Source organism: Notothenia rossii (assembly GCF_949606895.1).
Source record: "Notothenia rossii genome assembly, chromosome: 1".
NCBI lineage: Eukaryota > Metazoa > Chordata > Actinopteri > Perciformes > Nototheniidae > Notothenia > Notothenia rossii.
Genome location: NC_136912.1, coordinates 97,260,767 through 97,277,287, shown reverse-complemented (window position 1 = coordinate 97,277,287; position 16,521 = coordinate 97,260,767). Strand labels below are relative to the sequence as shown.

Below are 16,521 nucleotides of genomic sequence, written 5' to 3'. Positions count from 1 at the left end.
ATAACAGGAGTGAGAGGGTTAATAGAGTGTGAGATAACAGGAGTGAGAGGGTTAATAGAGTGTGAGATAACAGGAGTGAGAGGTTTAATAGAGTGTGAGATAACAGGAGTGAGAGGGTTAATAGAGTGTGAGATAACAGGAGTGAGAGGGTTAATAGAGTGTGAGATAACAGGAGTGAGAGGGTTAATAGAGTGTGAGATAACAGGAGTGAGAGGGTTAATATAGTGAGATAACAGGAGTGAGAGGGTTAATTGAGTGTGAGATAACAGGAGTGAGAGGGTTAATAGAGTGTGAGATAACAGGAGTGAGAGGGTTAATATAGTGAGATAACAGGAGTGAGAGGGTTAATAGAGAGTGAGATAACAGGAGTGAGAGGGTTAATAGAGTGTGAGATAACAGGAGTGAGAGGGTTAATAGAGTGTGAGATAACATGAGTGAGAGGGTTAATATAGTGAGATAACAGGAGTGAGAGGGTTAATAGAGAGTGAGATAACAGGAGTGAGAGGGTTAATAAAGTGAGATAACAGGAGTGAGAGGGTTAATAGAGTGTGAGATAACAGGAGTGAGAGGGTTAATAGAGTTTGAGATAACATGAGTGAGAGGGTTAATATAGTGAGATAACAGGAGTGAGAGGGTTAATAGAGAGTGAGATAACAGGAGTGAGAGGGTTAATAAAGTGAGATAAAATGAGTGAGAGGGTTAATAGAGTGTGAGATAACAGGAGTGAGAGGGTTAATAGAGTGTGAGATAACAGGAGTGAGAGGGTTAATAGAGTGTGAGATAACAGGAGTGAGAGGGTTAATAGAGAGTGAGATAACAAGAGTGAGAGGGTTAATAGAGTGTGAGATAACAAGAGTGAGAGGGTTAATAGAGTGTGAGATAACAGGAGTGAGAGTGTTAATAGAGTGTGAGATAACAGGAGTGAGAGGGTTAATATAGTGTGAGATAACAGGAGTGCGAGGGTTAATAGAGAGTGATATAACAGGAGTGAGAGGGTTAATAGAGTGTGAGATAACAGGAGTGAGAGGGTTAATAGAGAGTGTGATAACAAGAGTGAGAGGGTTAATAGAGTGTGAGATAACAGGAGTGAGAGGGTTAATAGAGTGTGAGATAACAAGAGTTAGAGGGTTAATAAAGTGTGAGATAACACGAGTGAGAGGGTTAATAGAGAGTGAGATAACAGGAGTGAGAGGGTTAATAGAGTGTGAGATAACAGGAGTGAGAGGGTTAATAGAGAGTGAGATAACAGGAGTGAGAGGGTTAATAGAGAGTGAGATAAGAGGTGTGAGAGGGTTAATAGATTGTGAGATAACAGGAGTGAGAGGGTTAATAGAGAGTGAGATAACAGGAGTGAGAGGGTTAATAGATTGTGAGATAACAGGAGTGAGAGGGTTAATAGAGAGAACATCTCCTCCTGGATTACAGTAATCCTCAGGCGGTCAGTCTCTGCTGACGGAGGACGATGGCTGGTCGCCGTGCTGCGCTGCTGCTCTTTCTGCTGCTCTCTACCGGTAAGAACATCATCAACAGATCTTCAGATAAAGTGTTTATTATGATTAGTCATCTCTGAAGGTCAAGACAAGAGTGCAGAAAGTCCTGCATTAAAACGTAAATCAATAAAGGAACAAATCAAGTATTCAGTGTGTCCAATGTTTCAGAATGGTTTACAGTGTTTGAAGCATTGCTGCATTCATCATTACATAAACAATCATCATTTATAAGGTGATTCCAAACGTTGTGTTTGTTTTCATCCAAATTAGAAAGAAGTATCAAAATTAAGTACAAATATCAAATAAAAGCAACTCAAAATTACTAATTTCTTTCTACTAACAAAGTTATTTTACTCTTCCATATCAGCTTTTTGTGGTCAGCTCCTGCAGAATAATGAACGTTATTGACCCCCTTTATTGTTTGTAAATGAAATACCTGCAGACTGAAAGTATTTATTGTCATGTGTATTTTCATTTCAGTTTATGTAATGTTTTTATTTCCTTATCGTTGTATTTTAATCTCATCCTGAATCCCAACATCTGCAATTTCACTGTTTTTGCACTGTTAAGTATTTAGCGTGACGTCCTGTCTCTCTCATTGTGCTGCACACTGCTCAGTATTTAGCGTGACGTCCTGTCTCTCTCATTGTGCTGCACACTGCTCAGTATTTAGCGTGACGTCCTGTCTCTCTCATTGTGCTGCACACTGCTCAGTATTTAGCGTGACGTCCTGTCTCTCTCATTGTGCTGCACACTGCTCAGTATTTAGCGTGACGTCCTGTCTCTCTCATTGTGCTGCACACTGCTCAGTATTTAGCGTGACGTCCTGTCTCTCTCATTGTGCTGCACACTGCTCAGTATTTAGCGTGACGTCCTGTCTCTCTCATTGTGCTGCACACTGCTCAGTATTTAGCGTGACGTCCTGTCTCTCTCATTGTGCTGCACACTGCTCAGTATTTAGCGTGACGTCCTGTCTCTCTCATTGTGCTGCACACTGTGCAGTGTACCATTATGAAACTTTCATTATGTCATCTCTTTCTGTCTTTGATGCACGGCTCAGCGTTGACCTCTGTGCACTCTCAGGAGGTAACACGAGTTACAATTTAAATACAATGTTTGTTAGAGATCTGCTCTGTGGATTAACCTGGGTCTCCTGCAGGAGGAGGGTCTGCAGGAGGAGGGTCTGCAGGAGGAGGGTCTGCAGGAGGAGGGTCTGCAGAACGAGGGTCTGCAGAACGAGGGTCTGCAGAACGAGGATCTGAAGGAGGAGGGTCTGCAGGAGGAGGGTCTGCAGGAGGAGGATCTGCAGGAGGAGGGTCTGCAGGAGGAGGGTCTGCAGGAGGAGGATCTGCAGGAGGAGGATCTGCAGGAGGAGGGTCTGCAGGAGGAGGGTCTGCAGGAGGAGGGTCTGCAGGAGGAGGCTCTGCAGAACGAGGAGGGACTGCAGGAGGAGGCTCTGCAGAACGAGGAGGGTCTGCAGGAGGAGGCTCTGCAGAACGAGGATCTGCAGGAGGAGGGTCTGCAGGAGGAGCAGCAGGTCATCGAGTCCTGGACGTCCAACGTGAAGGCCTGCACATGTGACTGTGAATCTGCTGACACAGCGACACGTAATCCCCCCCTCCTCCAGCCCGAGCTGCCTCCCCCCTCCCCACAGCCTCAGCTGGACACCTGCATGCCAGGTGAGGTCACATGTCCCTCATGACACCACCATGAACCCTCGCGGCTCTCTAAAGACTGGTTCATCAGGAGGAGACTCATTCAGGACAATCTGGTTCTCCTGCATGATGGTCTTCCTCACAGTCTGGATCTGAGATGAAGATATAAAAGAAATAAAGCACTGAGAGGCCGAGCAGATAATCTGATTACCTGCAGGAGGTGATGAGCAGATTAGGACGCCCAAAATAGGGCAAGGCCTTCGCTGCATGATACTGCAAAATCCTGCTGCCTCATCACGCAACCTGAACCTGAACCAGTCTGATTCAGAACTCAACCAGATCCAGTCTGATTCAGATCTGAACCAGTCTGATTCAGACCTGAGCCTGATCCAGTCTGATTCAGATCTGAACCAGTCTGATTCAGACCTGAGCCTGATCCAGTCTGATTCAGATCTGAGCCTGATCCAGTCTGATTCAGACCTGAACCTGATCCAGTCTGATTCAGATCTGAGCCTGATCCAGTCTGATTCAGACCTGAACCTGATCCAGTCTGATTCAGATCTGAGCCTGATCCAGTCTGATTCAGATCTGAGCCTGATCCAGTCTGATTCAGACCTGAACCTGATCCAGTCTGATTCAGATCTGAGCCTGATCCAGTCTGATTCAGACCTGAACCTGATCCAGTCTGATTCAGATCTGAGCCTGATCCAGTCTGATTCAGATCTGAACCAGTCTGATTCAGACCTGAACCTGATCCAGTCTGATTCAGACCTGAACCTGATCCAGTCTGATTCAGTTCTGAGCCTGATCCAGTCTGATTCAGATCTGAACCAGTCTGATTCAGACCTGAGCCTGATCCAGTCTGATTCAGACCTGAACCTGATCCAGTCTGATTCAGATCTGAGCCTGATCCAGTCTGATCAGATCTGAACCAGTCTGATTCAGACCTGAACCAGTCTGATTCAGATCTGAGCCTGAACCAGTCTGATTCAGACCTGAACCTGATCCAGTCTGATTCAGATCTGAGCCTGATCCAGTCTGATTCAGATCTGAACCAGTCTGATTCAGACCTGAACCAGTCTGATTCAGATCTGAGCCTGAAACAGTCTGATTCAGACCTGAACCTGATACAGTATGATTCAGATCTTAGCCTGATCCAGTCTGATTCAGACTTGAACCTGATCCAGTCTGATTCAGATCTGAGCCTGATCCAGTCTGATTCAGACCTGAACCTGATCCAGTCTGATTCAGATCTGAACCGGTCTGATTCAGACCTGAACCAGTCTGATTCAGATCTGAACCAGATCCAGTCTGATTCAGATCTGAGCCAGTCTGGTTCAGATCTGAGCCTGATCCAGTCTGATTCAGACCTGAACCAGTCTGATTCAGATCTGAGCCTGAACCAGCCTGATTCAGACCTGAACCTGATCCAGTCTGATTCAGACCTGAACCTGATCCAGTCTGATTCAGATCTGAGCCTGATCCAGTCTGATTCAGATCTGAGCCTGACCCAGTCTGATTCAGATCTGAACCAGTCTGATTCAGACCTGAACCTGATCCAGTCTGATTCAGATCTGAACCAGTCTGATTCAGACCTGAACCTGATCCAGTCTGATTCAGATCTGAGCCTGATCCAGTCTGATTCAGATCTGAACCAGTCTGATTCAGACCTGAGCCTGATCCAGTCTGATTCAGACCTGAACCTGATCCAGTCTGATTCAGATCTGAGCCTGATCCAGTATGATTCAGATCTGAACCAGTCTGATTCAGACCTGAACCAGTCTGATTCAGATCTGAGCCTGAAACAGTCTGATTCAGACCTGAACCTGATACAGTATGATTCAGATCTTAGCCTGATCCAGTATGATTCAGATCTGAACCAGTCTGATTCAGACCTGAACCAGTCTGATTCAGATCTGAGCCTGAAACAGTCTGATTCAGACCTGAACCTGATACAGTATGATTCAGATCTTAGCCTGATCCAGTCTGATTTAGACCTGAACCTGATCAAGTCTGATTCAGATCTGAACCTGATACAGTATGATTCAGATCTGAACCAGTCTGATTCAGACCTGAACCAGTCTGATTCAGATCTGAGCCTGAACCAGTCTGATTCAGACCTGAACCTGATCCAGTCTGATTCAGATCTGAGCCTGATCCAGTCTGATTCAGATCTGATCCAGTCTGATTCAGATCTGAGCCAGTCTGGTTCAGATCTGAGCCTGATCCAGTCTGATTCAGACCTGAACCAGTCTGATTCAGATCTGAGCCTGAACCAGTCTGATTCAGACCTGAACCTGATCCAGTCTGATTCAGACCTGAAGCAGTCTGATTCAGATCTGAGCCTGATCCAGTCTGATTCAGACCTGAACCTGATCCAGTCTGATTCAGATCTGAGCCTGATCCAGTCTGATTCAGATCTGAACCAGTCTGATTCAGACCTGAACCTGATCCAGTCTGATTCAGATCTGAGCCTGATCCAGTCTGATCAGATCTGAACCAGTCTGATTCAGACTTGAACTAGTCTGATTCAGATCTGAGCCTGAACCAGTCTGATTCAGACCTGAACCTGATCCAGTATGATTCAGATCTGAACCAGTCTGATTCAGACCTGAACCAGTCTGATTCAGATCTGAGCCTGAAACAGTCTGATTCAGACCTGAACCAGTCTGATTCAGATCTGAGCCTGAAACAGTCTGATTCAGACCTGAACCTGATACAGTATGATTCAGATCTTAGCCTGATCCAGTCTGATTCAGACCTGAACCTGATCCAGTCTGATTCAGATCTGAGCCTGATCCAGTCTGATTCAGATCTGAACCAGTCTGATTCAGACCTGAACCAGTCTGATTCAGATCTGAGCCTGAACCAGTCTGATTCAGACCTGAACCTGATCCAGTCTGATTCAGATCTGAGCCTGATCCAGTCTGATTCAGATCTGAACCAGTCTGATTCAGACCTGAACCAGTCTGATTCAGATCTGAACCAGATCCAGTCTGATTCAGATCTGAGCCAGTCTGGTTCAGATCTGAGCCTGATCCAGTGTGATTCAGACCTGAACCAGTCTGATTCAGATCTGAGCCTGAACCAGTCTGATTCAGACCTGAACCTGATCCAGTCTGATTCAGACCTGATCCAGTCTGATTCAGACCTGAACCAGTCTGATTCAGATCTGAGCCTGAACCAGTCTGATTCAGACCTGAACCAGTCTGATTCAGATCTGAACCAGATCCAGTCTGATTCAGATCTGAGCCAGTCTGGTTCAGATCTGAGCCTGATCCAGTCTGATTCAGATCTGAACCAGTCTGATTCAGACCTGAACCAGTCTGATTCAGATCTGAGCCTGAACCAGTCTGATTCAGATCTGAGCCTGATCCAGTCTGATTCATATCTGATCTCCTGAAACTTTACCCAGAACCGCCTCCCCCCCCCCCCCCCCCCCTCCCCCTCCTCCTGCTCCTCCTCCTCTTATGTCACATTTGGCGCATTTCCATTGCAGGGCCTCGCACGGCTAAGTACGGTATAGTTAGGCCTTGGTAGGCCAGGCTCACTTCATGCTGTGTTTCCATTACAGTTTAGTAGCTGGGGCAGTAACTATAGTAACGCAGTGTAGGCGGAGCCGTGACGTCATCTTCAATGAGAAACACAAAACCAACATCAGCTGTTAGCTGTTAGCCCTCAGAACTCACAGCTCCTCATATCTGTTCAGAAACTAGACAAAAGTTAAACAAGTCCAAACCACAGACTGTCTGTGTCATGGAGAATACAGTCTCTGGTTTATTTCTGTCTGTAGGCCGTTGTTGTGAGTGTGGACGGTCGGAGCATTTACTGCGTTAGCTTAGCCGATCTCCATTCAGAAAACACGCATTTTAAAAGGTGTTTCGCCTGCCGTCTGTCTGCAGACTGGTCAAAGCATTAATTCATGGTTTTTACTAACCGGTATCAGTATGTTGTTACTTCGGTATCATTTTGAAACGTGTAATACAATTAAATCACGGTCAAATATTCTCCTTTTGTTTGTCTGACCATTCAGCAGTCGAGTGTTTACGTCACTAGTTTAGCATATTCAGCCCGGTTGTTGGTCCGGTAAGAACCTCGATTTTGGAGTGCCAGAAATAAGATGAAATAGTAGCCCTCAGCCGGAACTACCCCTAGTGGAAAAGCAAAAAAAACGGGCCGCGTTTGGCACGGCACACTTAAACCGTGCTATGCGCTGCAGTGGAAATGCGCCAATAGAGACTCATTACAAAGCTAACTACAGCCGGCTAGTTAGCTATCGTGCTAACTCCACAATGCTTCCTTTGTTCACAGAGTGTCCGTACCACCGGGCTCTGGGCTTTGAATCTGGCTCTGTGACATCTGACCAGATCAGCTGCTCCAACCAGGACCAGTACTCGGGCTGGTACTCTTCCTGGCTTCCCCCCAAGGCCCGCCTCAACAACCAGGGCTTTGGGTGGGTCCGGACCCCTTTATAATTATTTGATTTTATTTACATATGAAACTAAAGCTGGTGTTTGCGTCAGGTGTGCGTGGCTGTCCAAGTTTAACGACCTGCACCAGTGGATCCAGATCGACCTGAAGGAGGTGCAGGTGATGTCGGGAATCCTGAGCCAGGGCCGCTGTGATGCTGATGAGTGGGTCACCAAATACAGCATCCAGTACCGCAGCGTGGAAACCCTCAACTGGATCTACTACAAGGACCAGACAGGGAACAACAGGGTGAGTGACCGGGGACCCAGACGTACACATGTTATTGAACTGCAGCAGACTCTTTGGAGGACTTTGACTCGTTGTTTAATCTAAACTTTTAAACTCAGTGATCTGCCGGATCTTCTGTTCCTTCATTGTAGTGTAAACAGTGGTGTAAAGTAACTAAGTACATTTACTAACTCAAACACGAAGAGCAAAGAGGCTCCCAGTCTTAGTTGGGGGTTTGGTGCCTTGCTAAAGGGCACCTCTGCAGTGCACAGGAGATGAACTGGCACCTCTCAAGCTACCAGTCACTCGCTGCATTTAATTGGCCCAATTGGGACTTGAACCTGCAACCCTCCAATTACAGAGCCAGGTCCCTACGGACTGAGATACCTAGTGTTGCTGTGAGTGCTGGATCCTAGCTTCACACTCAGTTAGAGAGCTCCAGCTAACCCTGACCCTAAAATAACAGAACCTATATACCCTGAAACCTGCAGTTCAAAAAGCAGTTTTACATTAATCATACCACTGATCCACTCTGAATTCACTCACGGCAAAACAGCTTGAGATTTCACCATGACCAGAGAGGGAGGTGAGACGCTGACGAGAAGACTGTCTGTAGTGACAAAATTAGTAAAAATGTGCACATTGTATAACAACAGTACAGGTGTAAACATGTGTGTAGATAATATACATGGTGAGTTGGTTTTAAGAGATATCTGCTACAGAAATTAGTTTCCTGTCCTAAAGAGTCCTGACAGAAACTGGATCCCTCTTCCTCAGGTCTTCTACGGGAACTCGGACCGATCCTCCATGGTGCAGAACCTGCTGCGGCCCCCCATCGTGGCCCGATACGTCCGCCTGCTGCCGCTGGGCTGGCACACCCGCATCGCCCTGAGGATGGAGCTGCTGATGTGCACGAACAAGTGTTACTGAAGATCTCGCAAAAAACCTGATGGTCCACAACCTGCCCTGCAGACCAGTCCCTATTTCCCTCCACCAGGACCTTCATCAAGACCTCCATCAGGACCTCCACCTGGACCTTCATCTCGACTGTGTTCGGAGAGGCTCAGACTAACCGAGTGGGAGGGGGACATGTCTCATGCAATATTTACCTGTCCTTAAGTCTGTCGATGCTATATTGGACACCTGAAAGCCAGGAGTGAAGATTTGTTCATGAATGAGACGAACAACAAAAACAACCCAAACAAAAAGTCCTGACGGTTTCAAATTAAATGAGTTTGTTTTATTCAGATTTACTGTAACATTATGTAAACATGAAATACTAAACCTGGACCTGTGGGGTGGGGGTGGGGGTGGGGGTGGGGTGGGGGGGGGTACACTCTCATGATACACATTCTGGCTATGCTACTAATGATCTGTGTCTGTAATAAAAGCACATACTGGATTCATTTAAACAGCTGATCCTCTGTTATACATATTACCAACAGGTCACACTCAGTATTAATATAATACACAATGTTCCTTCAGAAACAATAACAACTCACAGAGAGGGATTTACTGTGTGGGGAAAGAGAGCGCACGGTCCTTGAATGCACCACGCCATTTTGAGTCTTCACACACTTTGCACACCGTGAGCAGTGATGAAGAGGAGTTTACAGGCAGTGGGTTATAATATTGCTGAGCCATACCGTCTCTTTAAAGTGCAACATTAAGAAAGCTCTGGTTCTGACAGAAACAGAGCTAGAAACACATCCTGGTTCTGGGTTCAGATTTATCCTAAGTCCCGAGTGGTTCAGTTTGTGCCGTCAGATAAAACAGTACAGTGATTCCTGACAGGAGGTCCTGCTGCTGCACAGACACACAAGGGAAGAGTAACGTCAAACCTATCCATTAATGGTTCTGAAGGTTACCTGGACTGCACCTTGGCAAATACAAATAAAATATCTAGCAAGGCAAATAGTTAATAGTTTGCTCAAAGTAATGGATGACCAAAGAAAAAACCCAAATAAATGAACAGATGTATTAAATAGTTAGGTAGTGCAAAAGTAAAGGACACATGGTGAAAAAGCTCAAAGAAAGATAAGCTACAGTAATAGTTAGGTGCTCAAAGTAGTGGCAAATTGGTTGAAATAGGTGAAAGTATAAACAAATAGTTATTTAGATGTAGTTAATGGACGCACAGTGATAGTTAACCTAAGATAAACATTATGGTAAAATGGCAGAGCTGATATTCAGAGGACGGTTGGGGATCACTGCACTCATAATGGCTTTTGAGTTCCTCTATATGCTGTACAAATCACTAACAATTCATATATCAAACATAACTACAGCAGCTAGACTTTATTTACAGTTATTTATTTTAACTGATTGAAAAAGCAGAACCACCGGGACTGGGTCTATGATTGTTCTGGTTTAGAGAGGAGAATAGACTACTCCTGATAGGAAGGATATTTATCATAAAACAAATCACATCCTTTAATATCAACTTGAAAACAGGGCAAATAATGTATATTTGACTGCATGATTCCCCCTCCATAGTGTACATAACATATAGATCAGTAAATAACCTCAGATCCTGTTACTGCCCAACGGACTGTCAGTAAGTCTCTACAGGGTTAGTTATATGTGTTTATTTGGGATGATAAAGGTTTTTTCATATAGCATTGGGTATTTATATAATATATAAAATATATATATATGTATACTGTATGTGAACATTATTTGCACATACAGTGCATGAAATGTCAGTGGCTGAGTCAGTGCATGTCAGGTCAGAAACAGAAGGTGCAGGACCTCTTTTCTCCAGCAGAAGGCGCTGTACATCAGTCTTTTCTCACTTCATGGCACCATAGTGTCTAAAATGGCTGCATTACAAAATAACCTAAAAACCAAGAACCCTTTAAAAAAGAGCAAACAGATTGTCAGTCCACCCCTGTCTATATCTGAGAGACTGCTGTGGCCAGAAGACACCAAACAGTGAGACGAGATGAAGAGAGGTGAAGACACTGCAGAGTCACGGACATTACCTCCATCACTAATAATAAACTCTGTTAGCTTCAGATACTGTTCAGGAAATACTACGCAGTCAAATGTACTATATCTCTATATCCAATAGAAACAGAAATACATAAAGTAAAACCTATCTATCCATTTATATATATATATTTACTTTGTAATATATTTACGTTATTATACAAATCATAATCAGAATTACAGAAGCAGTTGTATAAAGTCTATCAAACATAAAAAATGAAGACAGAAGGCTGTAGCCCATTTCACAAGCAGTGTTTAAAGTTTTGGTATCTGTGTGTGTGTGTGTGTGTGTGTGTGTGTGTGTGTGTGTGTGTGTGTGTGTGTGTGTGTGTGTGTGTGTGTGTGTGTGTGTGTGTGTGTGTGTGCGCGCGCGTGTGTGTGTGTGTGTGTGTGTGTGTGTGTGTGTGTGTGTGTGTGTGTGTGTGTGTGTGTGTGTGAGCAGTCAGCAGATGTGTGTTACGTAAGAAGACATTAAGGGGGGTGGGGTCTTCTGGGCGATCACAGAGCCGTCTCCTTCAGGTCGTTGAGGTTTGGCATTCGGGACCGAGGGGTCCGTCCGAAGCCGTGCCCGTTCTGGCCCCCTTTGCTGCTCATCTGCTCGGGGTACGGGTTTCCCTCGGGGCGACCCAGAGCTGACGAGTGCCAGCCGGCCTCCAGCTGCCCGGGCAGTGGGTAGGCAGTCTGCCGGCTCTTCAGCTGGGGGGTGCTGACCCCCGAGTGACCCCGGCCCTCTGGGAACCCCTGAGAGGAGGACGGGTTGGGCTGGTAGCGCATGTCAGAATGAGCGTTCTGATTGGAAGAGGAGGAGGAGGTGAGGTGCAGAAGTTTACGCAGAGACTTCAGGGGCTGACTCTGAAACAGACATGGTGCAGGACAGATGAGGACCCAGATCATACCTCTAAAACATGTGAACACAGTCTGGGGTTTATCAATGATGAATTACATGATTCTGATGTATTAAGTCTTGAGCACTACTAACAAATGTTCGCCCAATGCTGGGCGGTCTGTTGTTCTTACTCCTTCAGGATCAGGGCCTCTACCCTGAGAGTCCTGGGCAGTATCTTTGCTGTTTCCAGGACTGCACTAGTCTGGAAAGAGGTCTGGGATGTTGTTGCTGGGATTTGCTGGAGGCACAGTCCCAGTTTGTGTTTCCTAAGCTTCTCCTGGTCCTTCTTCCTGATGTTACTATCGCTTGGGATTACTTGTTTGTCCACAACCTCAATGCCAGTTTGGTTAGCCATCACCATCCTGTCCGTCCCACAGGATCCTAGCTTTGCCCATCTCAGCCACAGTTGGAGGTGCCGTCTGTTTTTACCTTGGTTCTTCCAGCCCAGGCTCTGCACAGATGTTCCTGTACATTATGCCAGTCACCAATCTGTCGCTGGTACATACCAAGCAGGGCATCTGATGCTCACTAGTCAACACTCGACCCCTCTCTCCCAGCCTGTGTCAGGCTGCTAGCAATTTGTACTTTCCGTTTTTTGTCGAGGCCCAAGATCCAGTTAATGAAAAAATGTGGGGCTTGTCCGGGATTTGAACCCGGGACCTGCCTGTAGCTCCGCCGTGTTGCCTTCTGGTAGAGCCACTCCTTCAGTGGGGGACCATCTTACGTCTTTTAGCATTCATCAGATCTCACTTAACCAGTCCTGAAGATATCCAGATATCATGGCTGTAGAGCAGGGGTCGGCAACCTTTGTGATATGAAGTGCCATTTAAAAAAAATTGTGATCAGTGTGCCGACGTTCGTGAAATGTTAACCGGCTGAAAGTATAAACAAATAGTTATTTAGATGTAGTTAATGGACGCACAGTGATAGTTAACCTAAGATAAACATTATGGTAAAATGGCAGAGCTGATATTCAGAGGACGGTTGGGGATCACTGCACTCATAATGGCTTTTGAGTTCCTCTATATGCTGTACAAATCACTCTAACAATTCATATAGCAAACATAACTACAGCAGCTAGACTTTATTTACCAGATATCATGGCTGTAGAGCAGGGGTCGGCAACCTTTGTGATATGAAGTGCCTTTTAAAAAAAAATTGTGATCAGTGTGCCGACGATCTTGAACTGTTAACCGGGGGGGGTGCCTCGGGTTGCCAACCCCTGCTGTAGAGCCTAAGGATCTGGATCAGTGAGTGGATGTCACCTCGTTCCTGGCAGACAGCTTGATGTCATCATATAGAGGAGGGGGCTGATTGTCTCTCCACTTCTGAACCAGTATCAGTGGCCACTGTTATTGATGATCTGACAGAGGGGGTTCAGAACTAGGGTTAGGGTTAGCATCTCCTTGCTATACGCTGCAGATGATGGTCACTTGTGCATTGTCTCTGGCCTCCAGTGTCATCTTCCACAGTCCCATTGAGTTATGGATGAAGGCTCTTACAGTCCTGTTGATCTTATACAGCTCCAAGCATTTCTGTAAACATGTGTGCATCGAGTCATAGGATTCCTCGTAGCGGATCCAGGCGGGACACAGGTAAGTGTGGCTGGTGTGACTGTGTCCAGTGACTGCTATGTCCACCAGTAGCTGGTGCTTGGCTCCCCTAGTGTGTTAGACAATTATCTTCTGGGAATGTATTGAGCCATGTGCCTACTCATCTGACGTCGTATGATTCAGGCGGACGCACATAAAGCGCCATAGTGTACAGGATCTGTGCAGAGTATGGGCTGGAGGTCCCAGGGTCTAAACGGGTGGCACCTCCAGATGTGGCTGAGAACGGCAAAGCTAAGATCCTGTGGGACTTACAGATCCAGACTGATGGTGGCGCAGAGACAGCAGAAGAAGGCAGTGGTGATAGACCCATCAGGAAGAAGGACCAGGAGAAGGGAAATACGAGGACGCAGAGAGGAGCTCTGGAACAACATCAGAAAGCCCTTTTCAGAAGAGCTCAGTCCTGGGAACAGCTGAGGTACTGCAGGACCCCCGTGGCCCCTAAAGGCTCGGACGGAATGTATTTTCTTTCACACTTTATTATAGGAGCTGTCATTACACTTATCACAATGTGGAAAACAAAACAAAAGGCCCCTGACGATGCATCAAGTTTAAAGCAGTGGTTCTCAACTGGTCAGGCCTCGGGACCCACTTTTTCCTTAGTCAATACATCGCGACCCAACATTTTGAAGCACTCAAATCTATTCAACAAAAAATCGTGCAGTAAAATATACTCTTTTCAGCATACAATATTAATTAAAGTGAAGTACAGTGCATATCTCCCTCATCTCCCTTCACAGACCTAAAGTATGCTTTTAAAGAAGTTTTAATGAGATGATGGAATCAAAGCTGAACTGTATAAAAAGGCACACGTGCTGAAAACCCAACCCCAGCAGGGGGTCTGGGGGGATTCCCCCCCGGGAGATTTTTAGAAATACTAACATATAAACTACCCATTCTGGTACACTCTGAGAAGAAAATAAATAAATCTATTACTACCCGACATATTAATAATATTTTATGCCATTGTTTGTTTTTCACTTTGTTCTGACATCTTGCTGCTCCACACAGAGAGAAGAGCAAAGAGGAGAGAGTCTGTGTGAAGTACTTTAAATAGTGGGTAAGGGTAGATAGCTCCCATTTTCTGGGACCTGTCAATCATCAAAACAGGGGTCATATTTCATTATGTGTTCATTTTTATCTGAAGTTGTACCCATGGGTGTATAAAGAAGTTATTCTCCGTGGGGACTTCCGGCTACAATCTTGATTCTGATTGGCCAGAAGACTCGGAAAAACATCAGCAAAGATGTTTTATTGAGAAGATGATCACAGATGATCACTACTTGACAGAAGTTTTCAAAACCGTTCATGGTCTCCGGTACTTTCAGTCCAACGCCTACTGCATGCACAGCGTTAGAAAATCGATCCTTCAAAATAAAAGTTTGACTTTTTTTCCTCAAAAAAAAAAAAAGAAGAGGAAATATTTTTTTTCTATTTTTTTTTCTTCACTCACACATCTGCGACCCACTTGAAACGGGTCCGCGACCCACTTTTGGGTCGTGACCCACAAGTTGAGAACCACTGGTTTAAAGAAAAATGTTTCAGTATAATACCTGGGTTTTTCCTTTGAGACTCACCGGAGAGTGTGAATCTGAACGTTTCTCAGGAGGCCAGTCTTTGTCCCGGTCCTGGTCCCGGTCTCTACTCTTGTCCCGGTCTCTACTCTTGTCCCGGTCTCTACTCTTGTCTCGGTCCCTACTCTTGTCCCGGTCTCGGCTCTTGTCCCGGGTCCGGTGGCGGCTGCTCTGGTGACTGGAGGATCTAGAGGACTTCTGGAGGGCGTTGTCGACCGCTTCATTGGGAACCTTTCATACAACGGGAACAGATATCAATAAACAGGTCCAAAATAAATGTGTCATGTGACCATAAAATATTTAGGACAACAAGACCCACGGATTAAAGGTTTTGTTCTTTTGAAACCTCAAGGGCATGCTTTAGAAGACGTATGACTGTGTGATGTACTTTACATTGTGTTAATATACTAGTATATATTAGTTATTTTTCCATGAAAGTGATCGTAATTCTGATATAAGGTTTTCTTAATTCAGAAAAAAGGGCAAATGTCTTGTCCTCAGTGAATGCATTACGCTAAGTGCAGTGCGGTCATTAAATAAAAACAGACATCATGCATCCCTCAGAGAAGAGAACCCTCTGTTTTGATTGATAACGGTATTTATGCATTTCACACAAAATGCTCTTTGAAGCCTAAGTATATTCACATGTTCTGCTCCTAACTCATCGAGCATTATCCTCCATCACTGTGAGACTGCCTGCTTCCTCCGGGCCAGATTGCATTTATTTGTGCAAATAAATGCAATTCCCCCTCCCAGCATTTGAACAGACCGCCACTTGAAAATAAAAATGTGAGGGGATTAAACTGTCAAAGTGTGGCTGCTTTTATATTTCACAGCTCTTTCTTTGGGACCCCTCCCTCCTGATCTGTATAATATCAGGTCACAGGTTCAAAATGCACTTTAAGAGGAAGACGCTGACAGACGCTCCTGTGTGATGTTGGGAGGAAGTGAAACACAGACTCCTGAGAGCCCCTGAGATGAACAAAAGCCAACACTGACCCTGTGAGACCCTATGAGTGGAGGTTCTGTAAATGAGCTGTAAATCAGCTGAGACCCAGCCAGACCCATTCATCTAAAGGAATACTTCCCCCGAATAATAATCACCTTTACTCTCAAAAAACACTTGAGGTTTTCTGGCATGCCAAGTCCACAATCCACAAACAGGGAGGGTTTTGATGAACTGGAGTAAATGGGGGCAACATTTTATGAAAACTTGGGTTGGGTGATTTTGAACTTAAAAAAAGAAGCCGAATCAAAAGATGCACATACAGCACACATGTCGGGACCCTGAAGACCCCCCCCCCCCCCCCCCCACCCAGAGGACGGTTACCATCTGAGGCTTCTTCTTCTTCTTCTTCATGGCTCTGAAGAAGCCCTGCTTCTCCTTCTCTTTGGACGGCTCCGCGGGGTTCAGAACCACCGTGTCCGGACCCGTCCTGAAGAGACACAGATCCAATAATAATTAAGGCTGGACCGAGTGAGAGGGATCATCTGAGCAGAGAGGAACTTCATCTCAAAATATCTTCAGAATAGAGTCTCAACTCTGCTCTTTAACAACATTTAAAATAAAGAGTAACCACAGACTCTCACCAGGGATCGAACGCCGGCCCCTGGCCC

General features: G+C 45.5%; 2 protein-coding genes across 3 annotated transcripts in view; one reads left to right on the top strand and one right to left on the bottom strand.

The window, feature by feature from the left end:
• Window positions 1–1,462: 1,462 nt before the first annotated feature.
• On the top strand, window positions 1,463–10,164 carry LOC307020088 (retinoschisin-like; the record flags this gene model as incomplete). Its single annotated transcript, XM_079651219.1, has 6 exons — window positions 1,463–1,511; window positions 2,551–2,576; window positions 2,650–3,169; window positions 7,457–7,598; window positions 7,669–7,864; window positions 8,621–10,164. The coding sequence occupies 6 exons, from the start codon at window positions 1,463–1,465 to the stop codon at window positions 8,771–8,773; spliced, it is 1,086 nt and encodes a 361-aa protein (XP_079507345.1). The 3' UTR covers window positions 8,774–10,164.
• The window catches only part of LOC307022574 (cyclin-dependent kinase-like 5), a 47,714-nt gene continuing 40,250 nt past the window's right edge, over window positions 9,058–16,521 (bottom strand). Inside the window, exons 15-18 of one of the 2 annotated variants that reach the window (XM_079655409.1) lie at window positions 16,495–16,521; window positions 16,235–16,340; window positions 14,908–15,135; window positions 9,058–11,686 (exon numbers count right to left, since the gene is read on the bottom strand). The exon at window positions 16,495–16,521 is cut by the window's right edge and continues 52 nt beyond it. In XM_079655409.1, the coding sequence (XP_079511535.1) occupies window positions 11,333–11,686; window positions 14,908–15,135; window positions 16,235–16,340; window positions 16,495–16,521 (715 nt within the window). In that variant the 3' untranslated portion in view covers window positions 9,058–11,332. Of the gene's footprint in view, window positions 11,687–14,883; window positions 15,136–16,234; window positions 16,341–16,494 lie in introns of both variants that reach the window. The other variant, XM_079655408.1, reaches the window with a different exon arrangement.